This window comes from Schistosoma mansoni, chromosome W, assembly GCF_000237925.1.
Source record: "Schistosoma mansoni strain Puerto Rico chromosome W, complete genome".
Lineage (NCBI taxonomy): Eukaryota > Metazoa > Platyhelminthes > Trematoda > Strigeidida > Schistosomatidae > Schistosoma > Schistosoma mansoni.
The window spans coordinates 50,510,342-50,524,702 of record NC_031502.1 but is presented as its reverse complement, the minus strand read 5'-3'; the positions used below and the strand labels follow the sequence as shown (position 1 = coordinate 50,524,702).

General features: G+C 32.5%; 1 protein-coding gene across 1 annotated transcript in view; it reads right to left on the bottom strand.

The window, feature by feature from the left end:
* Window positions 1-6,195: 6,195 nt before the first annotated feature.
* Smp_155970 (twik family of potassium channels-related) overlaps window positions 6,196-14,361 on the bottom strand; it is a gene marked incomplete at both ends in the record, with an annotated part of 24,755 nt that continues 16,589 nt past the window's right edge. The window contains one exon of the mRNA XM_018790054.1: window positions 6,196-6,210. Within this exon, the coding sequence (XP_018655435.1) occupies window positions 6,196-6,210 (15 nt within the window). The remainder of the gene's footprint in view (window positions 6,211-14,361) is intronic.

Here is a 14,361-nt window from a genome sequence, read left to right as displayed (position 1 = left end):
TAATTATCAGGATATGAGATAAAGAAATATAGCAGAGAAATTTCTAGGATGGCATAAGTCGTAAAGGGCTTGGCGCTTATGTATATAAGTATAAAGTACATTTATTCAGAAACCACCTCATGTATTAATAATTTGAGAGCTTACTGGTGACCTAGGGGAAATAAAATATCATTGTGTAGTTTCTTTCGCATCGAACATATTTAGTAGATCTTATTAATGTAGTTCATATCAATGATATTAAATAAATTTAAGATAGCTGAAAACTTATTTAAGACCTTATAAAAGGGAATATTTACCCTTTCAATGTTAAAAGTCTATGGTAGGTTTAAAGGGAAACGAAAGGAGACGATCGTTTTCAGTTATACTTATGACAAACATTAATCTCCTCTAAAAGTTTTCTTGATCATAAAAATTTTAGTAACATCAACAAACTAAAAGTAAATATTTGTTTTACGCTTGTAAATTTACTGAATTATTGTGTTTAAATCGTGACGTAATATACATTTTCATCATTTAAACTGGGTAAATATGTATTGGAATATAACATGTGAGTTAAAATATTCAAATCAACTCATAAGAGGATCTAGCTAGGTTTGAGACCACTTTAGTTGATAGCTGCCAACATTACAAGAATAGTAAGGGTACCACAATTCACCTACTAACCAAGCAGCACCGAGACTCTTTAATGAGGCTAAGAAAGGATGAAACCTTGATCATAAGCAAACCTGATAAGGGAGGATGTATAGTTCTGATGAACAAAAAGGATTGCATTGAAAAAATGGAAGCAATGCTTAGTGATCCTAGCAAATTTCAAAATGTTACCAGTAATTATGACATCAATAAAAAAGTAGAAAAACAATTGGCGAATTGTCTTAAGGATCTGAAGAAAAAGGGACTAATTACGCCAGAGATTCATGATTTCATTAAACCAACTGGATATTATACACCATGACTGTACGGTTTTTCGAAGTTCATAAACCAGGTCTGTCTCTGCGCCCACTTCTAGATATGTACAATTCGCCTTACCACAAAATTGCAAAGTGCCTAGCAAGGATCTTAGAGCCTTTGTACAAATCAGTTGTTAGAATGAGTGTAAAAGATGTTTTCGAATTCACTTCCAAAGTGGAAAATATGAATGTTAGCATGGAAAAAAATATGTTCTCACTGGATGTAGTATCTTTTTTTACTAACGTACAACTTATCGAGACTATTGAGTTTATATGCAAGCAAATATCAGAAAAACAAATCAACATTGGCTTGCCTGAAGATTGTCTGAAGGAACTGCTCTTAAGATGTAATGAAGAATGTCCATTTTATCTTCAACAATACTTATTATATACAAAGAGACGGGATAGCCATGGCCCGATTCTAGCTGATCTCTTCCTAGCAAAGCTAGAAAATGAACCACTTAATGAGGCTATTAAGAAGCTTGATCTATATTGCCTCTACATCGACGACACACTCATTGTCATAGATCAGAACACCTAGAACAGTTCAACAATGTACATCCAGCAGTTAGTTTCACTAGTGAAGGCGAATGTGACAAAAAGCTGAATTTTCTTGACGTTACACTAAGCAAGAGATGAAATTGCTGATTGATAAGTATTTGAATTATTATGTTCTTAATGTTTATTACCGGATTTTGTTTGGTCTTAATTAGTATCTGTTCATCCTTTGAAGTTATTTGAACTCAGTGATATATGAAGTGAAGAACACGTAGTTTAAGTCTCAACTTAGATATCAACTGACAGATTCTGAATAGGACTACATAAAAATCTTCAGTTCCATTGATTACCGTAATTTTTCTAATCCTAAATAGTATTCAAGTTTGTTTTTACTTTTATTATCAATACTGATACTACTAATTATAATAATAATGAATTTATTTAATAAAGAAATGAATGAATTCTTACTTTATTATATAATAAGAATAAACAAAATAAAGAAATTAGATAATCCTTATTTTATAAAATACATAAGAGATTAGTTGTTGTTACTTTTTTTCTTTTTCATAATCACAACAAAAAGATTAAACATTGTTTGTATAATTAATCTATCTTGGCTAAATAAAAAAGTTTATAAATCATTGTCTTTAGTAGAATTGGATAGTAGTGGCTAGCAGTGGAATCCAGGACGCGCGTTTCGTCCTATTTGGGACTCATCAGCTAGATGTACCTGCATCTCAGAGTTGATGTTCACTCTGGGACTCGAAACCAGTACCGTTCACTTCAAACGCCATCACGTTATTCGCTTAGCTACTGAGTCCTGATAGCCACTTGCTTGTGCAATGGGGTGAAGTTTAAATTCACTTGGTGTTGTTTACTTGTATCTACCCATTGTTATTAAGGACTGAAATTGATCAGTCTCTTGTTAGTATATGTGCATCCTGTACGGACTGCCTTGATATTGCCTGAAGTCACAAACTTTATAAGCAAAGATGGATAGTAGCTAGCAGTGGAATCCAGTACGCGCGTTTCGTCCTATCTGTCTACAATTTGAAATTTTTATTCAATGTATTATCAAATATAGTATTCGTATAAGTTTAGCACCAAGACAATTATAATATTATATATATATATATATATATATATATGTATATATTCTGAAAATTAGAATTACAGAACTCACGCCAGTTTACAGGCATGATCAATTTGATATAAATAGTAACATTAGATGTAGAGAACAAACATGTGATATAAGATTGTTTTAAGTTTGCTAGTTCAGTAATTATTTAGTTAGTACATTTATGGCATGTATTACAGCAATCCAATGCATCAACAGGGAACTTTTAATTCTTTTTTCTTAAGTGGATAGCATGTCGATTTATGAACGGTGTTATATAAGGCTATTTTCTGTGCCATAACGAATTATCGATAATTATCTACAACTCGAGAGAGTAAAATGAAAACAGAGATCATGGAACAACAAAACAATGATGACCAAGATATGTCGATCAAGTTTACTACTGTTCATGTTAGATATTATTTAAATAAGTTAAGGTTGCTAGGACAGTGTTAACGTAAAGTGACAGCAGGTAAGTGGTTTTATTTAGGGAATTCACTAATAAAAATGGCTAAACATTTAAAGTTCTTATAATCTCACTTAAAGAATAAGAAACACTTACAGGTGCTAGAACATTTAATGCGTTTTCAGAGGAGCAGTATGCATCAATGCAGCGAGCAAACAATGGGAGCGACGTTATCAAACGGATAGATTGTGGGAGATTATTCCAGAGTCTAGAAAACTTACAGTTAAAGCAATTCATATAGAGAGATGATTTAGAATGGGTTTGTTTCCCTAGTGACAAGGATTTATGTATGTCATAGTGAAAAGCTTCTGCATACTGAATTGCTTGGTTGGATGTAAAGGATAATTTATTAAGTATTATGAAGAAGATAAAATTTAGTTTGAGTCTCCTCTTCCACAAAGGGTCGAGCCCAAGTTTATTACATCTAGAATTATAAGTCAAGGTACAATCAGTTCCAAGAGTACGAAGTGTAAATCGTCACTGTACTGATTCCAGCCTTAATTTATCCTTTATTAATCAATTAAAAAATGGAATGAGTTTTTTTACAAGTAAAAGTAGACAATGAAACGAAACAAGTTAGATTTTAAGAAACATTATTCTCAATTACGAGAAAAAGAAAAATGAAATGACAAGTTGATATGGGGAACAAATTTGGAAATTAAATTACTCAACCTGTATTTTAAAATAGTGTGAAATAAACTGTCCCAAACTTCTAAGTTATTATTGAGATCATGAACGGAGTTAAGTTAGGTAAACAATTAAAATTCACAAGTACTGGATTGCCGTTTCATTCCAGTATGAGACTTCTCAGGAATGCTTAATCTCAAGAACACTGAGCTAGAATCCAATGGTGTACAATTCTAAATTCAGTCAACCTCTGTCTAGTCTTATAAATCTCATAGTAAATAATACGTCTCATTGATCGATAACTCATTACATGAAACGTTATTTATTTGTATGTGTTGAATCTTTCTGTTATTGACATCAAGGATTGAATTTTGATTCGTCTCTCTTGACATATGTTTATCTGGAGCACATTCCCTTGCTATCCTATTAAGTTGTAAGTATTTAAGCAATAGTGGATAGTGGTCAGTTGTGAAATTCAGATGGCACAACTACTCCTCTTTTTCACTTATTAGTTGGATGTATTTGCATTCTAATGGGATGCGCATCTTGAATTTCTCTGCTACCCCCTATCTATCTCTACTTATGCACTTAATATACTTTAAGTTGACATATTTTTCATTTATGGTGTTTTTCTTCGTATTATTACCAGAGCATCTTTTCAGAAAACCTACTACAAATTCTGTGTATATATTGCTAAATTTTAATTAGATTAACAGTACATAATAGCAGGATGTAATGAAAAGAGCAAATAAGGTTATGTCCTATTATCTAACTTATCATCAACATCTATTTATGTTAGATTGTTGGTTTGGTGTTTCCTGCACCGAATAATACTCATGTAAAAAACATGCCTGAAGCCCTGAGAAGCTGGTAATCCCTGTAGATATTGAGCAAGCTTCATCCTGGGCAACGGTCTTAGAAGCTAATACTGAACTATCCGAAATTCAGTGATAATATCTCAGACTGTAAAGTAGGGTGATATTGATTTCAGTCATGATGTATCGGTCCCTATAGATTGTAGATGTACTTTCATCGCATATCACAAAAACCTAGGTCCAATGTTTCTTGATGATTTTTTCCACTAATCTAATATCAATTCATAATGCACGCGTTGTGGGGTCCCTTAGACCAATAGTGTTATATACTAGGGAAGAAGTAAGTGCGGATAACTTACGGGACCTATTATTGGACTATTATTCTATGTATATTCCTATTGTATAACTATTCAGTAACTAGATTATCTATATCTATATTCATTTCATTACAAGCTTCATTTTGACCTATTGATTATTATTATGTGATTTACTGTTCCTAAGTTATACTCAGTTTATTGATTATTGTCTCCCACGCTTACAGCCTCATTTGGCTTGGTTTTGTACAAATATTATTTTCTATTTTATAGGAGGTGTGGTCTGCCTGTCTGATATATAAACAAAGTATACTTGAAATAAACGATTCGTATTGCCGAGGCTGCTATTGGTGTTCTGGACTCAAGTGGACGGGCTAGGCGGATTAAGGGCCAATAAGGACGCTAGATTACTCATACTAATCGAACGTCATTGTCACAGTGTGAAGTTCGTAGAAGTCGTATTTCTATTGGCGGGAGATTCACGCAAGTTACGTCCTTGTTTAATTCGTAAGGTCATAACAAATTAGCGGCGGCCTTGATCAAGACATAACAATTGGCTACAGCCTAGGTCAAATCATAACAAATAGCCATACTACGACTTGATTCAGAGGCTAGACAAACATGAGATCGACTAGTACTCAAAAGTAGGTTCATAAATAAATAAAAATGTTTGACCAAATAAGACATAAATCACTACAAAAGAAACAATGTTTATCAAGAATTTATCCCTCCAGAGTCTGTACATTCTTCCTCTTTAATAAGTGACTGAAAAACAATTAAATATCCCAAGAAAGCTAAAATATTTTCATTTCATTACAAACAAACAGTGATACTTAATAAAATCAATTTCAAAATCCATTAAGGCAAAATACATTATAATCGTTTGATATTGCAGGGGCAGTGAAATGTCACTGAGCCCTAGCCAAATCATCCGACAGTTGGGCCGCTGAATATCGAACACATCATCGATCACTGTCAAAGTCAAGGACAACAAACGTGTATTAGTTAATCATACGCCATGGACTGGCCTATGCGATGGTAGTCTAACTAACATCTCTGTACTCATTCTTAATAATATATTTACATAATCACGCCCTTTGTGTTATACAGTCTTCAAATCAGTCATGGTACTTTAAAACATCGAAGGGTTAATCCACGTTAGATACAGACCTCAAGGTGTAACCTCGAAGTTAACTGATTCGTCACACCGTTCCCATCTAACTTGAATAGACCTCCAATCATTCGATATAGATCATCAACATTGATAGTCTACAATATATAATCATTTGAACTAATGGTTGATTTCAAGGGACAAAGATCATCTAATCCTATCCAATTGTTCATATTTCAAATATTATTGAATTATAAAAATCAGAATTAGATATATCCCAGTCGAAATAGAGTTGTTACTTTAAACAATACTTACCTGTTGAAAAAAAAGAAACAAAAAAAGAGAAAGATAGAAAGCAGATATCCCTCATTTCATTGTTTATAAAGGATAAAGGGTAAAAAACGATTGCATGTTATAATTAATTATATTCGATGATCATCTATAGTGTATATTACTTAATTATGATTTTATGTAAATTAGATAATAAAAACAAAAAATATAAGGTTTGATTTTATATTTTTAGTTAACAATGTCTAACAATAATATATTGGGTGTGACTTGTGAAATGGCTATTAGTTATTATCAGAAGGGGATTTTGTGGCAGGATCGTGTATGCGCACTGCTGAGGAGTCCCACAATCGGATGAAACGGCCATCCAGTGCTTCCAAGTTTTCCATGGTGGTCTAGCTTCAATTGACTCATGATCTTAACTTTATTAGTTATTATTTTTAATAAAAGACTAACAAACTAATATGAATTTCAATAAAACCAGAACAAATATTGATGTTCGCATTTCTGAGCATGTTCCAAAGAAACTGATGCTGCGAGGATCCAGGGCTCTCAACAGTGCAATAGCTTGGCATTTACTTGACACCGGGCACACCATTGGTATTTCTCATGCTTTCAAAAGTATTGGCAGACAAAGAAGTCCGGTTCGCTGAAGCGATCGTAATAGAAAAAATCTAAACCAGATCTATGTATTCAAAAAAGAGACAGTGATAAACTTATTACTACCCTGGTAATCCATTTTTTTGTTTTCTTTTTTGTTTTAGTTTTTTAGATATTAGTTTTATTTTGGTCAATATTTAGTTTTTATTATATTCCTATTCCATTACCCAATTCTTAAATCACCCTTTCACTCACACATTTCCGCTAACTCTCCAAATTCTAATCAATTATTACGTAACCCATCCTACTTGTTTTTAATTCCATAACTCCTTCAATACCTCTAAAATTATCACACATTTTATCTTATCTGTCTTTGGACTCCACTCAACTATTACACCACCTACCCTTTATGCTTCCTTCATTCTAATCCTAATACCTCCACACTATTTATTACCACAATGCTAAAATTCTAGTACATATTTGGTTGTAAGCAGCTAATGAGAAACCACGAAATATAATGAATTCATATTATTCTGCATCAATATTTGTTCTGCCTCTATTTAAACTAATATGAGTACGAATATTGTAAGAAACATGATGTTTTCTTTTACAAAATCAACAAGACATCATTGTAATGATTACTAACAAATGGAAGATCAATTCATTTTTCTATTGATTATTTGACTCTTCTCGTTGATTTTTAGGACTGTAATTAACCAGTTTCTTGTGGGTATATGTTCATACTCTACATATTGCCTTGATATTACCTTAAGTCACAAGCATTATAAGCTAAGATGGATGGTGGCGAGTACTGGAATCCAGAACGGGTATTTTGTCCAATTTTAGATTCGTTATCAGGATGTACCTGCATCTCAGAGTTGATGTTCACTCCGGGACTTGAAACCAGTACTGTTCGATTCAAACGCCATCAAGTTATCCGCTTAGCTACTGAATTCTGACAGCCACCTGCTTGTACAATGGGGTGAAGTTTAAATCCGTTTGGTATTGTTTGCTTCAATCTTCCCATTGATGTTTAGGACTGCAATTGATCAGTCTCTTATTGGCATGTGTGTATCCTGTGTGGATTGCCAGCTACTTGTAAAACGTAAAATTAGTTCGAAAATCACTCTAAACAGTCCTATTATCAGTAAAATACTCTTGATGAACATCAAACATAAACCATGTGAATTTAGATGAGTTATTATTGACAAGTTTCGAACTAATTAAAAGGAAGATTATCTGTTAAATTAATAACTCAAAATACCATAACAAATGTAGCAATTGATAAGCAGTGCAAAGTTCTTTACAAGGGAATAAAATAATTTAAGATAATAAAATATCGACATGAATTTATCCAGATTTGTTCGTAACATTCAAATAATTGTATGCAAGTTCTGTTGAGAAGAATAAAGGCCTTTTTGTTGACCGCATTTGAATTTATGAAATCATACGGCTAAAAACTTCCAAACTATAGTCGTGGATTGGTTGAAGTAAGACATTTACACCATTGGATGCCGGCTCAGTGGTCTATCGGTTAAGTGCTCTGGCGCGAGACTGGTAGGCCCTGGGTTCGAATCTCGCGAGTGCGAGATTGTGGATACAGGCTGCTGAGGAGTCCCATAATAGGACGAAACGGCCGCCCAGTGCTTCCAAGTTTTCCATGGTTGTCTAGCTTCAATTGACTCATGATTTCAACTATGAATATAATGAATCCCCTTATCCATTCTATCTTGTTTAGTAATAGTCTTTCAATGGATATCAACAACACTGACCTTCATACATTACTTAACTAAGAAAGAAAATGTTTGTATCTGAAAATGAGTTTTTATTTCTTTTTTGTTTTGTTGTTTTCAGTTGTCTAATGTTGTCCAACAATTAGAGTTTATAGAAGATATATATATTAAAGATTAAAGTTATTATTATCTGGATTAGTTAAGCAATTTTGATCATTGGGGAATAAAGAAAAACTTTTAAAATATTCACCAATTTTTTTCTTTTTCTTTATTTAGTTGATACTTACTTAAAGAAGAAGAAGAAAAAGAAAAAAAGAGAGAAAATGATAGAAGATTAGTAGTTTTCTTTTTTTCTTTTCTTTTCTTTTTTGTTTTTGTTGTTGTAGTGTGAACAACGGAAATGCGCAAAGTATGTTTTAATAATTTAGAAGGATTTCTGTTTAGTGTATTTATCAATTTGAGAGAAAAAATTTTCTCTTTTTTTTTTTAATTTTTTTTAAGTAAACTTTCAAAATGAATAAATAAATGAAGTAATTTACTGTTGAGTTTTTAAATAATTATATCTCTGAAATTTACTTTTGACTTATGATCTTAACTATATAAAATTACTAAAATCTCCACACGAAACCCCCTTCTGATAATAATTAACATATGCTCACTAGTGACTGGCTTCAAGAGATATTTCCTGGAGTTTTATTGAAAAGCAGTGACCAGTGGAGTTCAGTCAGGTCTATTGTGAGGTAGTTACTCATTGAAGACAATGGTGAATGGTTGCTCAATTTCGTGGATTGTTTGAAGCTGGACATTAACATCATTGGATGTCTGCCGGTTCAATGATCTAAAGGTTAAGTGCTGGCGCACGATTCTGATAGGTCCTGGGTTCGAACCTCACGAGGTCGGATTGTGGATGCTCACTACTGAGGAGTCCCACGATAGAACGAAACGGCTGTCCAGTGCTTCCAGGTTTTCCATGGTGATCTAGCTTCAATTGATTCATGATTTCAACCATAAAATTAAAAGATCTTTACGTTGAGTTTATAACTTGAGGATTTACATGTAGTAGTAGTAGTGCTTTGTATGCTTTTTATGTCTGTCGATATCCGTAGTATGTAACATCAATCAGAAATGGAATGCCGGGTAGCAGAAAGTTGAGAAAATCGAATCGAAAAGAACGGGAATGTTAACAGAGAGTTATTGTAATAGCAATGATGATGAAATATGAGAGTGGAAATATGAGGGTGGACTTACAAATGAAGTATTCAATGTATGGCTTTCACATTTTACGAAAGAACTCTGGTCTCACGATCAAATCAACAAGTTGTTTGAAGTAAGACTGACTTTGTACATTGAATATGTATGTATCCAAAACAACTATATAACGTGAACTATTTGATTTTTTGACAAATTACACTTTTACAGTGACACAAGAAATTTGGAGGTTGATAACTTAATGTGCATGAATTTCACATTATTGATTGTCTCACTATGACTGGAAGTTATTCCTTCCAATGTCAAATAGCCTTATTCATTACTTTGTTCACTTATATTAGTCATTTCTCATAGTACGCATTCGAACTAGGGTCATATAAAATTTGATAGAACTATAGTAATGAATTTTCATAAATCGAATTTGTATGTTCAAAAAGAAATTGTTTTATATCTTTCCTTACTATGGTATCATTATTTTTAGTTTATTTCACCATTTCTTTCAATCATTTTTGATTGGATCATTTGCAAATCTTTCAAATTCATAGTTTATGTTTAACCGATTTACCTCACCTCATATATTCGTAGTTACTATTAATCTTAGCTTTTTTACTAAGTACTTAGTTAATTTTTAATTGTACGATCTTTTTTCAACATTCTCGATGTTCTAGAACCTTTTTTACTTACCAATTACTTACATATGCCTGTTACCCTTCACAGAGGAGCACAGGCCGCCCACCAGCACTCTCCATCAAACCCTATCCTGAGCAATCCATCCCAGTGGTTATGAACCTGTAAGGTTACATGAAATGGCTGAGCATTTGCAAACATTAAATTAAAATGAATTAATTAAATATAAGTAGTTTATCTCCAACAAACAATAAAGAATTATGGTATTCTTATTTACCTGAAATTTCGTTTTGTGTGAGATTTATACATTTTTGTACTTGGTTTCTTACACAGACTGACAACAGTTGTGGAACTTATAAAAGTCAAGAAGCACTAGAAAGTTGTCACATCCTAATTTAATGATACCCTATAGTACCTATTCACGACACCACAGAGTATTAAACCGATAGGTTGTAGTGTCAGTTTCTATGTTAAGCACACATAGTTTATTCTAGCTATCTGACAAGCCAATTTATTCATCCTTCTTTAGTCACGTTTTGACCTTGTTCATTATTCACTTCTCAGCTCTGACTTCTTTTATCTGAGCGTATGTGTGTGCACTTCTTATCCTATTTATCACATGTCTGTAACTTATTGTAGTCTAACTATAAACATCGATTAACGCCTGATTAAACTGAGTTAGTTCATATGCCTTCTCCACCACGTATCATTTCGCTTCGTTTCCTTGACCACTTGTTTGGATCAACGACTGTATGAAATACACATATTTGGAATTCACTCCCGCGTTTGAACTATTTAATTACGTTATTCACTAACGCGATTCAAGTCGATGATAATATACAAGGATTAGTGACCTGTATATTTCGATAACAATCATTCGTACAATCTACATGAAGTCAGATATTCGAGGGCTACTGGAGTGCTAAGCCCATCGACAACATCATCGTACGACCTAATTGGCGTCAAAATAATCGACTACCTAAATGTTTTCAGAACCTATGACCAATAAAATACCACTAAACTACTTATTCAGAATCCATATGTTCAATATAGTTATAGTTTACTAAAATATTGATTCATTATAAAAATCTACTTTTAAAATTTCAATATTCATTTGTAATTAATTTATTAATATTCACTTAGTATTGTTTATTTGAATCTTCACATTGATGTTTAGGACTGCAACTGGTCAGTCTCTAATTGGCATATGTGCATACTGTGCGTATTGCCTCGATATAGCCCTAATTCACAAGCGGTATAAGCAAAGATAAACAGTGGTTAGCAGTGGAATCCAGTACACGCGTTTCGTCCTATTCGGGACTCGTCAGCTGAATGTACCTGCATCTCATTTATCAATAGTTTAATAAATAAAAATTATGTTTCTAAAAAATATTTAACAAAAATTAAATGAAAATTTTTATCCATTTAATTTTAGACAAAAACCAAAAGTTGTTTCTTATTGTGAGGGCGGTCCACAGGTGAAGTTGAGGAAGCTCTAAGAAGCCCAGAAGGGGCCGAACATATTCCATCCAATCAGCTTTTGGAAGGATATTCTAGCATCACTACGTGTAGATTCCCTATTGAACAATGCAAATAACCCCCTGTGTGTGGATTGGATAACTATAATGATGATTTCGTTTCTAGTAAAAACTATAAATACCTGACCGTTTTGTACCATAATTGACACTGTTTGGAATAACATTCATCCTACTTGTCTTCTGATTTTGGGACTTGGGATGGTTCTAGTGTTCTAGTGCTCAATTATCATGCGACATACTAAGTATCTAAGTTCAAGATATAACACTTATGAAAAGTAAATTTATATTTAAAATTTTGATTATTATTTTAATTTTGAAAATTAAATCCGGCTGAATAAATAATAATAATAATCAAGTATGATTACTTGTTATGAAATTAATGTAATGAAATATAATTATGAAACTGTAATGAATCGGTTAAAAAGATTATATATTCTAGTATATTATGTTATGTAATAAATAACGGATAAGCATTATTATTATTATTATTATTATTAGTAGTAGTAGTAGTAGTAGTGTCTATATGCAATATTATATTTTTGGTATAATATAGAAAGCACAAAGTATTTCAACAAGTTTCCTTTTCTTATTACTTGATTGATCCTGACGATAAATATTGAGTGATTGCCAGCTAGAAGTTAGCTGTCCAGTCAATCGACATTTGAATAATGTACATTCTTTTCGATGTATATTGCCAGTAATCACGATATCTCTGATTGGAGCCCTTTTGTAACTTGTACAGAGGAAATATCGTAAACTTTTCACAAACGCAATTAAATAAGTTATGAGATTAATAGTTTTAATGATTTGTTAAAACAAACAAGAAAACAAATAACTTGTTGAAATATTCAGGTGGCAGGAACTGGTAGCCCAGATATTCTAGCAGGCTTCATTTATCAGGACTAAGTTGTATTAATGTTTGAGCTCCTATGGTGAAATAATTCTCATATATTTTGAGGGTAATGAGTCCTCTGATCTGGAGGACAGACACTTCAGACTACTTCTTATAACCCTAGTTATGACAAACAATCATCAAATTGCTTTTATTTAGATGAAACTGTACAGTTAAATTTAAGAAAAGAACATATAAGGTAAAAATGAAACAAGACTACAGATCTTAGATGAATAATAATATTCAATTCAAAGCATGTGTTTTGTTTCTGAACAAATTTATGAAAGATGTTTATAGATATATAGGGATACAAGTCGAATGAAAGGTTTATTTGTTGTGTTTTTCTAATTCTTCATTACTTCCCTCGACGTTTAGTTAAATTTTGTAAAAATGAATGTAACTATTTGGTTTCAAATCAATGCTTTTTCAATAACTTTTGTTAACTAAATAGGATATACTGTTAAAAAGTACTATCATGGATCTTTTAAAAAAATATGCATACAGGTTGATTAAGAGAATTCGATCTGAACAAAGTAATGAACAAACATGGCATTAACTACTATTCAATAAACAATCAATACGAACATCACATTTCTATTTTAGGATATTTTAAACCTGGGTATACCGCTGTGGTTGTAACACTGGATGATATGCTTTCAAATCACGCGAAAGCATCATTTCATTGAAAATCATAGATATGCCTTGCTGAATTATGTAAATTATAATCTAACCTAGATCCACAGCTTTCTGTTGCTCGCTTACGACGATATCAAATGAAGTGTGTCACAATAATGAGTCACTTGATCTTGTGGTTCTATTGCAAATCGATCAGTAGCATTCGATTAGTATCAAGGAATAAATCACTTAACACTGTTTACAACTAAATAAATTTATGTATCACTGAATAAATTTCTAAACTTGAGCTTAGAGCCTCTAAGGCTCTTGTGATAGAACTATTATAAACTTGCATAGTCATAAATAAACAAATAAATATATCTTTGTATTGAAAGAAAAAGTAGTCATTTTCAATCAAAATAAGCTTGCAACCTATACCCTCAGTTTAAAACTTGTCCTCAGTTTATGTCAACACTTTTGAAAGCGGTTAACTTAAAAGATCTTAATGTAATTGATTTTTCAACTAATACTTACTAACATATCTATATTAATGGGTAGTTTGAGTCTACGTCCATATGTTTATTGACTACTGATAAACATGAATGCTGCCAAAATTCTAGAAATTCCGAAAGCTAACAATCATTGCTTCTTTCAACTTATTTCTGATGATATTTTAAATAATGGTTATGAAATTCACTTAGTACTGTTTGTTTGGATCTTCCCATTGATGTTCTTGAACTGCAACTAGTCAGTCTCTTACTGGCATATGTGAATACTGTGCGTATTGCCTCGATATAGCCTTAAATCACAAGCATTGTAAGCAAAGATGGATAGTGGCTAGCAGTGGAATCCAGTTTGACGCGCGCTTCGTCCTATTTGGGACTCGTCAGCTGGATGTACCTGAATCTCAGAGTTGATGTTCACTTTGGGATTCGAACCCAGTACCTTTCGCTTCAAACGCCAT